A 14,008-nucleotide genomic window follows, 5' to 3' on the forward strand; every position below is an offset into this window, starting at 1 on the left:
GGAGGCAGGGCAGGTCTGGAGAGGGGCCCTTGGGAACAACTTGGAGATCAAACTTCCTTATGTCTGACGAGGAACAGTTTCTCGTAGAAAGTCTCCCTGGGGCAGGAGGAAGGAGGAGGGAGACAAATGGGGTTGGAAAAGGGAGGGGAGTTGACAGGAGACCTACCTCCCTATTCTGTACCCCAATTTCCCCCTGTCCCAGCCCCAAACTCAATGCAGGACCAGAAGAGCGAAGGCTGCGGCCTGGGGGGGGAAGGGGAGGGCGGTCGGAGGGCAATGGTATGTGAGCTTCCGTTCAGCTGTCAGGGGATGGGGATCAACGTTCCTGACGTGCTGGGTATCGAGGGGCCCAGGATGTGCTGTTCTCTCCCCTGGGGGATGGCACCCTTTCCTGGGCACATACCCTGTGCCCTCCCCTACCACCATCCACCTGTTGGGCCTCATCCAGGGTAGAATGGTCAAAGCCGTTTGCCCTGGTAGGGTGGCGATTGGATGCCGAAGGATCGTGGAGGTTAGAGCTGGAAGGCACCTTAGAGAAGATCTGCCCTCTCCTCTAATTGATAAATGAGATGCCTGTGAGCTGCTGGGCTAGGACTCCCTGGTCCAGGCCTTCGTTATCCCCTGCTTGAGCTGGGCCACACATCGACTGGGCAGATGGCTGCAGAGCGTGAAGCTGGCATGGCCTACGGGTGATGAAATAAATATTTGCTGCTGGTCATGTCTGCAGCTGGTACACCCAAGGGCCTCAAAGAAGGGAGCTTTCCTTTCTGAGGCTAAAGCCCTGGGTCTTCACTCTCCTCCATGAAGTCATTTGCAAATGTCACCTTGAGCCAGTGTTTTAAGAGCATGGTAAATGGCTTTGAGTGTGGAGATTGCTGACTTTATCACTCACTCTGTGTGTAATCATGGGTCTCTTCACATGAGTGCAATCCATCAACAAACATTTATTATGTGCCTTCTATGTGCCAGGAATGATGGTAGATGCTAAGGAAACAGATGTGAGAAAGTGACATGGGCTCTGCCCTCAAGGAGCTTACCTTCTAAAACAAAAGGGTCAGGCCACATTAGGATTGGACTTTCAGATCCCTTTCAGGTGTAGGGAACTATGTGGTGCTGTGGCTAGAAACACTGGGCCCAATGTCAAGAAGACTTGAGTTGAGTTCAAATCTAGCCTCAGTGACCCTGGGCAAGTCACTTGATCTCTCTCTGCCTCGGTTTCCCCATCTGTAAAATTGGGGATACTAAAATAAAACTGACGTAATATTTGTAAATCCCCTATATACTACTGATTAGTAGGTGCTTAACAAATCCTTGCTTAATAAAGCCGTGAATGTGAAGTGAGGAGAATCTCACCCTGGACACTAGCTAGTTGTGGGTCCTTGGGAAGTCTCTTTTATTCACTTGGCCTCAGCTTCCCATGCTGTAAAAAGGAGTGGTATGGTGGAGAGAGTGATGGAAGATAGGAAGTCCGTGGCCCCAATCTTGCTTCCAATAATTACTAGCTGTGTGACCTTGGGGAGGTCCCTTTCATTCTCTGGGCCTCTTGATGGAAGCCAAGAAGCCCTTGGCCCCAAATCCTGCTTCTGATACTTACTAGCTATGTGACCTTGGGGAAGTCCCTTTCACTCTCTGAGCTTCTGATTCCCTCTTGGTATTGGGGATAGAGTGCTGGATTTGGAATCACAAAGACCTGGGTTCATACCTTGCTTCAGGATATATTATTAAAAAATGAAGTGATATTTGTAAAATCCCTAAACAATACTGTTTAGTAGGTCCATTAATAAATCATTGTTCTCTTATTCTGGCCTGACTGTGTAAAATCACATAACGACTAAAAATTTGAGTACCAGCTAGACACAGGCCAAGTTATAGATAGATGGCATAGTCATGCAGCCTAGCATAGTCCAATTTAATTAAAAAAATTTTTTTTTTCCAGAGTTCTACTTAGCTTAGCCACTTCGAGGAATCTGTGACCCTTTGAATTGTTTCTCCAGGCATAGCCTTCAGGTTCAAGAGAGATTACCCCTTAGGCAGCCCTCGAAGAACTCCAAGCGGCTGTGTCTTCCTGGTGCTCGGGTCCAGAGTCCTTCAGAACAAGTGACTGTTATTCATATAACACGTTATGGTTTCCAGATTTCCTCTTACCCTTTCATCTCATCTGATCCTTATAACAGCCCTGGGGAGGGGGTGTAGGCAGGGTGGGTCTACAGAGGCCAAGTGGCTTGACCACCGTCATACAAGCCTTAGGGGTGGGACCTGAGCCAGAGTCTTTGTCCCCAAGTCCCTGGGGTCACTATCCTCCTCCTTCTTTTCCTTCATTGGACTTTCTCCTGATCTTCTCTGGCTACACATTTCTCTCTTTTCCTCAGGTAGCACCGTCCCTCGCATTTGTCTTATGTTCTTGACTTATCAAAGCCCCTTTTCTCGGCCTATGTGAGCCCCACAATGTCCTTCTGAGGCGTCAGCATCTGTGAAATGACGAGCCTCGCAAAGGATCATTGTGAGAGGTGGGCTCTAGAGACCTCAAAAACCCAGGGAATTGGGAGCTGTTGCCCTGGCCCATGCCACCCACCTTGTTGTTCCTTCTGGAGTCAAGAAGAGCAAATCTCATCACAGGATCAAAGATCTGGAGCTGGAAAGGACCTTAGAAATCATTGCTCTCCCCCCACTCCATTTGACAGATGAGGAAACTGAGGTTCAGGGGGTTAAATGACTTGACTAAGGTCACACAAACACTAAGCGCCAGAGTCAGAATTCGAACTCGGGTCCTGCGACTCCAGGTTCAGTGTTCTTTGAACCACTGGTCTCTCCCACATGGCAGCTTTTCCAATACTTGAAGACAGCTATCATCACACATAGCCTCCTGTTCCCCACCCAAGTCTTCTCCAGGCTAAATAAGCCTTCCCAGTTCTTTTTGTTGATTAATGTACGGCAAGATCTCCAGGTTCGTCATCCTGATTGTCTTCTTTCTCATATGGTCAAGTAACAGGGGATGGTGCCCTCCATAGAACAGGAGTCTTGGCTTTGTTGTTGACAATCTGTGTCATTTTGGTCAAGTCATTTCCATTCCCTGTCATTGTTTGGTCATTTCAGAGTCTTCATGATCCCATTTTGGGGTTTTCCTGGTAAAGACGCTGGAGTGGTTTGCCTTTTCTTTGGCCAGTTCACTTTATAGATGAGGAAACTGAGGCCAGCAGGGTTAAACGACTTGCCCAGGGTCACACAGCTAGTAAGCGTCTGAGGCCAGATTTGAACTCAGGAAGAGGAATCTTTCTGACTCCACTGTGCCACCTAGCTGCCCCATTCTCTAGGCCTCCCTTTATACCTCTTTAAAAGGAAAGGTCTGGACTAGTCGAGGAGTTCTTAACCTGTGTGTGTCATGGGGCTCCCTTGGGCAATGTCTCATGAAGACTATGGGCCCCTTTTCTGAATCGTCTTTAAATGCATAAAACAAAACACATAGGATTACAGAGGAAATTAATATTTTAAAATCAGTTATCAAATAATTTTTTTTGTTACTTTTTATGGACTAAAAAATTTTAAATCAACTTGAAAAAATGTATATGTTTTTAAAAAGAACCCCTGGACTTGATGGCCTCTTGGGTCCTTTCTAACTTTAATGGCGATATCTGAGCAAATTAATGAGTGTACATGTGTATATACACATGCATATAACTATATACACGTGTGCATGCATACATGTACACATGCACCCTCCCACCCCTGCGCCTTACAAAGAAAAAAAAAATCTAAGTGAATACTGATGGTTTGAGAGCCTTTTATTTAAGCAAGAAGCTCCATATCTCCTCATCCATCCAACCTTCACACCCGTGCACACACCCACCAGGACCCACCACACTTTGGAGGGCCACAGACTCTGATGGAAATCTAGAAATCATAATTGAAGATGGAGGCACAGTTGGGTCCTGAAGCTAGAACTCGGGCTTCCCTTGGAGCTGGGAAGAGGGACTTTGAGATTTCTTTCTCAAGCTAGCAGGGTATAATGAGAAAAGCCTTGAATCTGAAGTGAGGAGATATGAGTTCTAATCATATCCTGGACACTGGCTAGTTGCATGTCCTTGGGAAGTCTCTTTTACTCTCTGGGCCTCAACTTCTCGTGCTGTAAAAATGAGTGGTGTGGTGGAGAGAATAATGGAAGCCCTTAGGAAGCAAGCCCTTGGCCGAGAAAGCCCCAGAAATTTACTGGATATGACGCTCTGGGAAGGTCACTGAGCCTCAGTTTCCTCATCAATAAAATAAGAGGGTTGGATTCAATGGCCTCTAAGGTCTCTTCCAGCTCTGATGGTCTGTGGGTTATGATTCTGTTAGAAGACATTTGGAACAGAAGGAGCCCTTTCCCCACAGTCCACAATCACACTTCGTCCACAGCCAGGCAAAGGCTAAGGGAACCTGAGATAGGATGGACAATCTGGGATGTGTGCACAAATGGATTATGGGTGAGGATAGATAAGGGGGAAGTGGTTCTACCTGCTTTCATATACATCTGTCCCTTAGGGCTTCTGGCAACTGGGGAAAGGGACTGAGGACAGAAGTTAAAATTAAAAGATGGGGCCTTTAGCCCTAGGCCTTGCTGAATCCTGTCCTACTTACCTGGAATTTTTCTCCTTTCAGCTGAGACACCTTGCCTTTGGCAAAAGACTTTCTCCTTGTATGCTTCAGTTTAAACAAACGTCTCTTTGTGTTTCAGGGAAGGGGACACAGGAGGTTTAGATAGACACAGAGTCTTGCTTCCCTGGCCTCTTATGACTTAGTTTAGTAGGGTGAATGTGACATTCAGATAACTATGCAGTATTTCAAGGCGAGTTCATCAGAGAGGTACAGGTGAAGTCTGAGATTGGAGAGGATGTTTTGTTACTAACTGGGCAAAGCAAAGGAAGACTTCTCCAAGGAGGTGGCCCCATTGGAGATGGACTTTAAAAGCCGAGTGGGGATGAAACAGGGACAAAAGGGGTGGGAAGATGCTCCAGGGAAATGTTGGGGGAATATTTGGGGGAACCAGAGGTACCCAGTTAGGGTTGGAGCCTGGTCTAATAAACCCAGGCCCTAAGTTACCCAAGGGAACTAGGTGGCAAGTGTGTGGGTACCTGCTACCCATCTCTTACACTCTAGTTTTTGCTTACCTGGGCTGATACTATGGGTAAAAAGGTAGACCATCTTCCCCTTCCTGATTGGTGCACTTTGCCCCATTGTCTTCATTTTGCACTCTTGTGTTCTCTCCAGCTGTCCCTCATTACAACCCACTCTAGGAAAAAGGATGGAAGGCTAGAGCGAGGAGGGACCTTAGAGATGGTTCTTGTAGTCTGGCCCCTTAATTTGACAAGGGTCTTGTTCCAGGTTCCACAGCTGCAAAGCAGCAGCTGAGACTCCAGCAGGTCTCCCTAGGGCCATATTGTTTCTGCGACACAGATTTGTTGCACTGTGGGCATTGGACCTCCTGGACTGTACTCGAGCCCTTCCTATTTTTGATTGTTGAAATTCTTACCCATTCACTAAATCCACTTCAAATGTCAACTTCTCCAGGAAACTGTCCCAACTTTAGGCTGCACTTTTTTTTACATCTCTGATATATTTAACTATAATAATATATGTTATTATGCAACAGTAGCCATGTTTGTGTCTTGACCTTCTTCTGGAATGAGAGGATAAGGATCAACCACGTCTATGCATCTCCCCCAGCAGCACAGAATTTTATCCTCAGTAAGGGTTTAAGAAATATTTGGGGAATTGAAGCTGAGCCTCAGAGCTATTGATCACAGACTTTAAAGGTCATTTGGCAGAGTCGTTATGGATGATTGATTCAGGGTTATTGATTATTCATCAAAGGCTTATAGATTTAGAGCTAGAAGGTCCAATCCCCTCACTTTACAGATGAGGAAACAGATTCCTGAGGGGTTAAATGACTTGCCCAGGGTCACACAGATAGTAAGGTTCTGGGATGGCTTCAGAACTAGGTTTTCCTTATTCCAAGTCTAGCTGTTCGTTACAAGCATACTCCTCCTCCCAGAATCTACGTTGGGTTAAGAATCAAAAACTTCAGCTAACAGGATGGTGCTTCACTTCAAGAATTTCAGGTACCTCTTGGTGGTTTGGGGAGCTCTTCTGTGAGGGTCTCGGGGACTGCCTGGACCTGTTGGTGCATCCCTTCCTCCAATTCTGAGATCTCTCCTTCTTGAATAACTGAGAGAGCTGGTTTTCCCTCTACCCTTTTGGGGCAAGTCCCTTCCTCTGCTCAGGGCCTCGGTTATCTTCTTATTTATAAAATAAGGGGTTTGGGTTCCATGCTTGCTAGGAAGCACCTTCTATGGGCCAAGCCTGGGATAGGCTCTAGGGCCAATGTAAAAATGGCCAATAACTACAAGATATATTGCAGTAGTAAGTCTGTATGAGGGTTGAAGTAGAGGATGCCATTACTGGGTGGAATGGTGGTTGGAGTGATAGATCAAGGAAGGCTTCTTGGAAAAGGGAGTGTTTGAGGGGGCTTTGAAAGATGTATAAAAACGCATCAGGTGAAAATATGGAGGCAAGACATTCTAGGCCTCAGAAACAGCCTGAGCATTGGTGCAGAGGTGAGAAATAGGGGGATTAATTGGGGGGAGAGAGAGGACACAGGATTGTCTACTTGGATGGAGCTCAGAGTTCAGGGAAGAGTGTTGTGTGAGAAGTGTGGAAAAGTGGATGCTGCAGCTCGTGGGAAGCCTTGACCGTTAGGCACAGGAGCTTAACAAGTACTTGGGAGGCCACGGGGAGCTCTGGAAGGGTTTTTGAGCCTTCGTGACTATGAGTGATGTGATCAGATCTCTGAGCTAAAAAAAAAAAAATCCTAGTGGAATAATGTGTTAGGCTGGAGGAGAGAGGAGCCATAAGGCTGGCTATCAGTCAGAATTGGAAGGGAACCTTAAAGATCATTTAGTTCAATCTTCCCATTTTACAGACCAATAAAGTGAGTCCCAGTAAAGAAAAGGGACTTCGCCAAAGTCACAGAGGTAGTGTGAGATCAGAAGCAGGTTTCAAACTTGGGTCCTGGTTCTAACTCCACTGGTCTTTCTACTGGGGTGCAATGTTTCTAGGTGGGTTATAACAAGGTCCTGTACAGACAATGGTGGCTGAGGAAACAGAAGAGGAGGGGGTGAATAGGAGAACTTCGGGTTGTTGTAGGAGAGACGCTGGTCTTCAGAAGAGCTGGGTTATACTCCTGCTCACCTGCTTACTAGGCTTAAGCCCATTATGTCATATCACAAGGCATCAGTTTCCCACTCTGTAAAATGGGGATAATGACCTTTGCACTGCCTTGTTATGGGAGAAAAATGATTCGTCAGCCTTTAAAAAAATTATGTTCTCCAGGGACTGCTCTGGGCCGGAGGGCATACTTACTGTTTACAGTATTCTGGCTAGCCTGGGAGGGTCTTCTGGCCTGCTGTTGGTCCCCTACCCCTGAAGTTAGACAATGCTGCCTCCTCCTGGCCGTCCTAGGCCAAGGGACGGGTGCGGGGTGGAGAGTGGGGGAGGAGGAGGGGGCAGGGCAAGCTGGTTGGCAAGAGCAGTTGCTGACTGGTTGTGAGGTGCCCCAGCGAGAACTCGAGGCCGTGGTACATCTCGGGTTTCTCCGGGTAGGGAGGGCTCCAGGCTGGCCGGCCTAGGTTTCTGATGACTCTGGACACATGCTGAGTGTGTATTACCGGTCCCTCCTGGGAGGGACAGGGGGAAGGTGGGAGGTGGTTGTGGTGCCCTGGCCCTGGGAAACAGAGCCTGTCTCTTCACTGTCTCTTAAGCACAAAGCAGAATTCTCCTCTTCTCACTCTTCCCCCTCTTCCCCATTCCCCTTTTCCCACCTTTCCTTTCTCTCTGCCCTATGGTGTGCCCCCTCCTCTCCCCTCCCCCTTCCCAGGGTTTCTCTTTTGTCTTAAGCCCTTGGGTGGGTATCAACAAAGAAGCCATACTCCCACTTTATGGCTGGATAGACCAAGGCCAGCAAGAAGTAAATGAGGGATTCATCAGGCTGCCAACCTGGTGTGGTTTGAGAAGTGGTAGGAAGGTTCCTCCCCCTCACCTCTCCCTACACCTCCTACCTACTAGTCTTGTTTCTGGGGATGCTGCCTAGAGTGGTTAAACACACACATACACCCCACACATATACACACATACACATACCACACGCATGTTCAGTGGTTTCTAGTCATATCCAACTCTTCATGATCCTGTCTGGGGTTTTCTTGGCAAGGATATTGGAGTGGTTTGCCATTTCCTTCTCCAGTTCATTTTACAGATGAGGAAACTGAGGCAAACAGTTAAGTGACTTGCCCAGGGTTCCAGAGCTAGTAAGTGTCTGAGGTCAGTTTTGAACTCGGGTCTTCCTGACTCCAAACCCGGCACACAAACATACACATATACACAACGTATGTTCATACACATGTATGTATACACATACAGAATTTATAGCAAAAGGGCCTGGATTTGAATCCTGACTCTGCTACCTGTGTTATTTTGGCCAAAACCACTTAGCCTCCTTCAGTTCTCATATTTTTTATTCTGAATTCTCTTCCAGCTTTGGCATTCTACAGTCCTCTAAGTGTGGAGCTAAGGCTGGGTGAGATAGCATTTAGCCTGTATCAGTCCCTAACATTTTAGTATGAGTTATCAGCTTTCTTTTTTCTTCTAAGTTTGAGTTTTGGTGTGGAGTTTTAGGGGTAGGGGAGCAGAAATGATATAGTGGAGGTGGTCTTACACCCTGCTATAGGGGAGGTGGGAAGGCACTGAATATAGGCCTGCCAACTTTCCTGACTTTGCATAGGACTTTCTGAGAGGCCTCTTGGCTATTCCTAGCCCTCCCCCAAGTTGTACTCTGTTCAGCTTATAAATAATACCTCCACTAAACACTGTTTAGAACTCTACAGCTCTGGTCCAATGGGGATTGTCTCTTCAACCCTCCATATTGAAATAATTTCCCCAATTCTTATCCTGCTTGACCCTGACAAGACAGAAGCCCTGAATGTCAGAGCTGGAAGGGATCTCTTAGGGGCCATGGATCTAGTCTAACCTGCTAATTTTACAGATGAGCAAACCAAGGCCCATTGATGGGGATTTAGTCATGCAGCAGGTAAGGATGTGAATATTGCTAACCTGGGCCTCTGCCCTTCTGTCCCCCTGCTGCGTAGGCTTCAAGGAGACCGCCTTCCTCTATGCCATCTCCTCAGCCGGCCTGACCCACGCCCTGGCTAAAGCATGCAGCGCTGGGCGCCTGGAGCGCTGCACCTGCGACGAGGCGCCGGATCTAGAGAACCGGGAGGCCTGGCAGTGGGGGGGCTGCGGGGACAACCTCAAGTACAGTAACAAGTTTGTCAAAGAGTTCCTGGGGAAGAAGTCCAGCAAGGACCTGCGTGCCCGTGTGGACTTCCACAACAATTTGGTGGGGATGAAGGTGAGTGGGGGCTCCTGGCAGAGCGGGAGGAAAGGATGGAAGGAGTGGCCAGGTAGTTAAATTAAAGACCCACTATAACATTCCCATCAGATGATGATCCCCAGCCTTGGAGACCTCCAATGAGGGGGTACCTCCCAGCACTTCCCAAGGCAGCCCATTCCACTCTGGGAGAGCCCTAGTGATTGGGGACATCAATTCCAAATTTACCAATTTGTAACCTCTACCCATTGTTCCTGGTCCTTGTGGATATTCCTATGCTATTTCTCCCCCAGTCACCTTCAGGGTCATACCTTTCCCAGAAGTGTAGATGGATCCCCTTGAACCATCCCAATTCTCTGGTCACACCTACCTTAGGATGATTGGATTTAGAGCAGGAAAGTGATCTAGTCAAAACTCCCCATTATACATATGGGGAAAACTGAGGCCCAGAAGGGTTTCATACTGGTATATATATGCCCAAGGTCATACATAGTGTATGTGGTATCATTGGGATTTGAACTTAGATCCTCTGATTTCAAATGCCATGTTATTTCCATGGTATAATTACCTTGTGACCCATGGTGTATATCTGATATTTCTTTTGTGTTTCTGGGTAGCTTCCTTGAGTTACAGAGAAACATCCCACAGGGGAGAGCCTTCAGGAGGCGTGTCACAACGGGGATCTTTGGACCCTAGGGTTTGTAGTATTTATAACCGGAAGCTCCTTCAGCCTCACCTTTTCATTTGTCTTTGGAGTATGTGGTCATGTTTATCCTATATACATTCTCTCTGGAGTCACCAGCATGGGATGACTGTGGGCCTGGAAGTGGGCTGTGGCCTAGAACAAGGAGTGCTCTCTCTTTCCATCCACCTCTCACTCGTAGGAGAGATTGTTAGGGCAAAATGGTGGAAGGTCTTGGCTTGCTTCCCTTCCCATGTGGCTGCAGGAGGTCCTCCTTAGCTCCCGACTGCTCAAATCGTCTTCATCCTTGGAGGCTTAGTGCAAGTACTTCCTCTTTAAGAAGCCTTCTCTGACCTTCTGTGCCCACGATGGTTTTTCCCTCCTCTGTGAGCCGATAGCCTTTATTATCTCCCTGTTCTATGTGTCTTTCTTGTTGCTCTAATTAGATTCTAAGCTTCCTGAGGGTGGCAATCTTATCTTTTCCTTTCCTTCAATCCCTCCTGAGCTGGGTATACAGTAGGTACCCACCAAAATTTAGAACATAAAAGGTCAGAACTGTTAGTGACCTTAGGTCATGGAATGTCAGAAATGGTAGAGACCATAAAACATGAAATATTAGGGTTGGAAGGAACCTTAAAATTTGTATAATGCAGTCTACCTCATTTTACAAAAGGGAAAAAACTGTGATTTTTTTGGTGTGTTTGTTTGTGATGAAATGATTTGTCCCTCTATTAAGCGAGGTCTTTTGACTCCCTCTTCACTGACTTTTCCCTACTACCTCTAAAGGCATAGAACATAGAATGTTAACAAGACCCCAGAATGTGACCTGCAACTAGTATGATGTATTTGACTTGTAGCTAGGAGAGATCTGGGTTTGAATCTCATTTCTGACACTCAGCTAGGTGACCATGGGCAAAGCACTTTGCTCTCTAAGCCTGAGTTTCCTCATCTGTAAAATGGGAACAGTAATACCAATAGTCATCGTCTGACAGGATTGTCGTAAGAATAAACGTAAGTAAAAAAAAATAAATATAAGTGCTTTGTAAACATTAAAGCATGATCTAACTATATGGTGATGGTTGTTATCATTAGTAATAAAAATAATAACAATATTAATAATATAAGCACCAAAAACGAGCTTAGAAATCATCGAGTCTAAGACTCTTTTTTTATAGAGAAATAAAGGCTCAAATTCTCTTGCCCAACTCAGTGAGTTAGTGGCATAGCTAAGTCTATAATTAATAATAATGATAACAACAATAGCTAGCATTTACATAGCACTTTAAGATTTGGGAAACACTTTACAAATATTGTGTCATTTGATGCTCATTACATCCCTGGGAGGCAGATGCTATTATTATATCCCCCATTTTACAGATGAGGAAACTGAGGCAGACAGAGGTTAAGTGACTTGCTCAGGGTCACACTGCTAGTAAGTGTCAAGTGTCTGAGGACAGGTTTGAACTCGGGTCCTCCTGACTCCCAGGGCTGGTGTTCTATCCACTGCACCACCAAGCTGCCCTTAAGATGAAGCTTTTCCAGAGATCTATGATTTCATCTGAATAGATCCCCAGCTTTGCTCTACTAAGACAAACCATAGCCCCTGTATACCTTAATAGACAGTTCCATGATTTGCTGTGGCCAAAAAAGTCACCACCCTGTGGCTATGCTTCTGGTGATGAGCCTCCTCGAACTTAGCCTGTATGTCTGTTGTCTCAGGACTGACCAACTTAGCCGCCTCTGGCCTGTACTCAAAGACCTTCTAGTTTGCTAAGAGCTGCCAGAGGTAAAGTTGTTGGTCCCAGGAGAAGTTGATGGAGCAGGATTTCAGTGGAGGCAGATAGAATTAAACACAGATAAATATGAAGTTTAACATTTAGATGAAAAAACGATCTACTGTCTAGGAACAAGATGGGAGGGGGTGGAGTCTGTTTACCAGCTGCTAATGTGGAAAAAGACAGGGGTAGGTGCTCAATGACAGCAGTTGCTTTAAAAAAAAAAAAGGCTCTCACCATCCTCGGTCAGCATAATGTCCAGAAAAAGGGAGGAGATAGTCCCACTGGACTCTGTGCTGGTAGGTAGGACTTGGGTATGGGAGGGGGAGTGGGATTAGAGATTTACTGAGTTGAATTCTGTGATTTATTGGTATAATATAGAAGCAGTGTGTTGTAGGAGAAAAAAATCATTAGTCAGCAGTCCTGGCATGGATATTTACCGGTTGTGTGACCCCTGGGTCGTGATCTGTAGACCATTATCTAATCTCCCTTTCTTCATATCCCTAGTGCTTAGCCCAATGCCTGGTACACAGTAAGTGCTTAATAAATGCTCATTACCGACTGACCACAACCCCCTAATTTTACAGATAAGGGAGGTAAATGACTTCCTCAAAGTCACAGAGGCAGCTGAGTTGGGATTCGAATTCCAAGCCTTTTGGTTCCAAAATCAATGTTTCCACTATAGCCAGGCTGGCTTCCTGAATTGGTTTCTCCCTCCATGAAATTGGAAGAATGAGCTTTGCACTGTGTGCTCTGCAGGGTCATTGTAAGGAGAACATTTTGCAAGCCTTAAAGAAATGGGAGCTATGGTGCTGATGACGACGATTCTCTTCCTTTTTGAGGCTGCCCGCCGTGATTATGTGGCCAGGTTGTCATTACCCAATCTGCCAGGTCTCTGCGGGGAGCTCCCGGGCTTTTGGCGCTAGCCCTGTGAGGAGAAGAGCCCGACCACGCCGGTGGTCTCTCCCCATCTCCCTGACAGCATGCTTTTTCCCTGTTTCCCGCCTGCCGGCTGGCTTGTCTTTGGAATAGGCCCCGTGGTGCTGAGCCGGGGGATGGGGGAAGGCTTCGTAACTGAGCCAGTAATCCCCGGGACAACACAGCCCTCCTCCCTCCCCACCCCCACCCCCTACCCCCAGACAGGGGCTGTGTGTCTCTAGCTGGGGGGAGGCTGGCCTTTTCCAAGGAGTCCAGAGCATTTTCTTTCCCCTTCACATACTTTCTCCCTCCTAATCTATCCCCCAGTGGTGCCCCCAGCCCAGGAGTCCATCAGACCTGTCATGTCCTGCTAAGTGCCTGCCATATGACCTCAATAGCTAATGAAAGACCCAGCTTGTCTGGTGTGAAGATGAGGTAATTAGAGTGAGGACTTCTGTGAGCTCTCTTTTATTGGGAAGCAGAAGTTCTGAATTACCCACTTATTAAAAAACCAATTTCCCCCCTTTCTCTGCCAAAGCCCCTCTCCCGCCTTCAGCTGTTTAAGGGGAGGTGACGGGGTCTCCAGCCCCGTTGCTGGGGAGGGTGGTCTCGAGTGCAGATTAAATCAGAAAGGCCCAGTTTCCTTTCTTGTCTCTCTTGCCCCTTACCCCACCCCAAGCCCCTCCAGACTATGACTCTTTTGTAACCTATTAATGAAAAGTCAGAATATTAAAAGCACTCAATTAGTTCCACCGGGCCAGGATAAGTGATGTTTTAATTAAATTCGTCCAGGTTTCTCAGCAAAGCATCATCAAACGTGACTCCTTTCCCTACTCCCGTCTCAGAGAGCGTTCCCAAGCCCCCTAATCCCCCTAGGAAGCCTGCCCTTTCCTGAGCTAGGTCTGGCCCCTGGAGCATGGCTGGCCTCGGACAAGGACAAGGAACTGGACGGGGGGAGGTTCTCGGGGTCCGTTTTCGCAGCCTCCTTTCTGGGATGTTCCCTTTCTTAAACTGTTGTTCTATTTTGATACTCAGCAGTGTGCTATAGCGGGGAAAACAGTCAGCTTTGAGTTAGGAGACCTGGGTTCGAGGTCTGACTTTGCTATTAACTAGCTAGCTGGGTGACTTTGAGCAAGTTATTTAACATTTCCAGGTCTCAATTTCCTTTTTTTTTTTTTTTTTGAAGGGAGTTGCTCTAGATAGCCTTCGAGGTTCCTT

The 14,008-nt window shown here is 46.9% G+C and overlaps 1 protein-coding gene across 1 annotated transcript in view; it reads left to right on the plus strand.

The window, feature by feature from the left end:
• The window catches only part of WNT9A (Wnt family member 9A), an 85,152-nt gene that overhangs the window by 62,214 nt on the left and 8,930 nt on the right, over nucleotides 1–14,008 (plus strand). Inside the window, exon 3 of the mRNA XM_027842205.1 lies at nucleotides 9,174–9,436. Coding sequence (XP_027698006.1) covers nucleotides 9,174–9,436 — 263 coding nt within the window. The remainder of the gene's footprint in view (nucleotides 1–9,173; nucleotides 9,437–14,008) is intronic.

This window comes from Vombatus ursinus, unplaced genomic scaffold (assembly GCF_900497805.2).
Source record: "Vombatus ursinus unplaced genomic scaffold, bare-nosed wombat genome assembly UNPS02014867.1, whole genome shotgun sequence".
NCBI lineage: Eukaryota > Metazoa > Chordata > Mammalia > Diprotodontia > Vombatidae > Vombatus > Vombatus ursinus.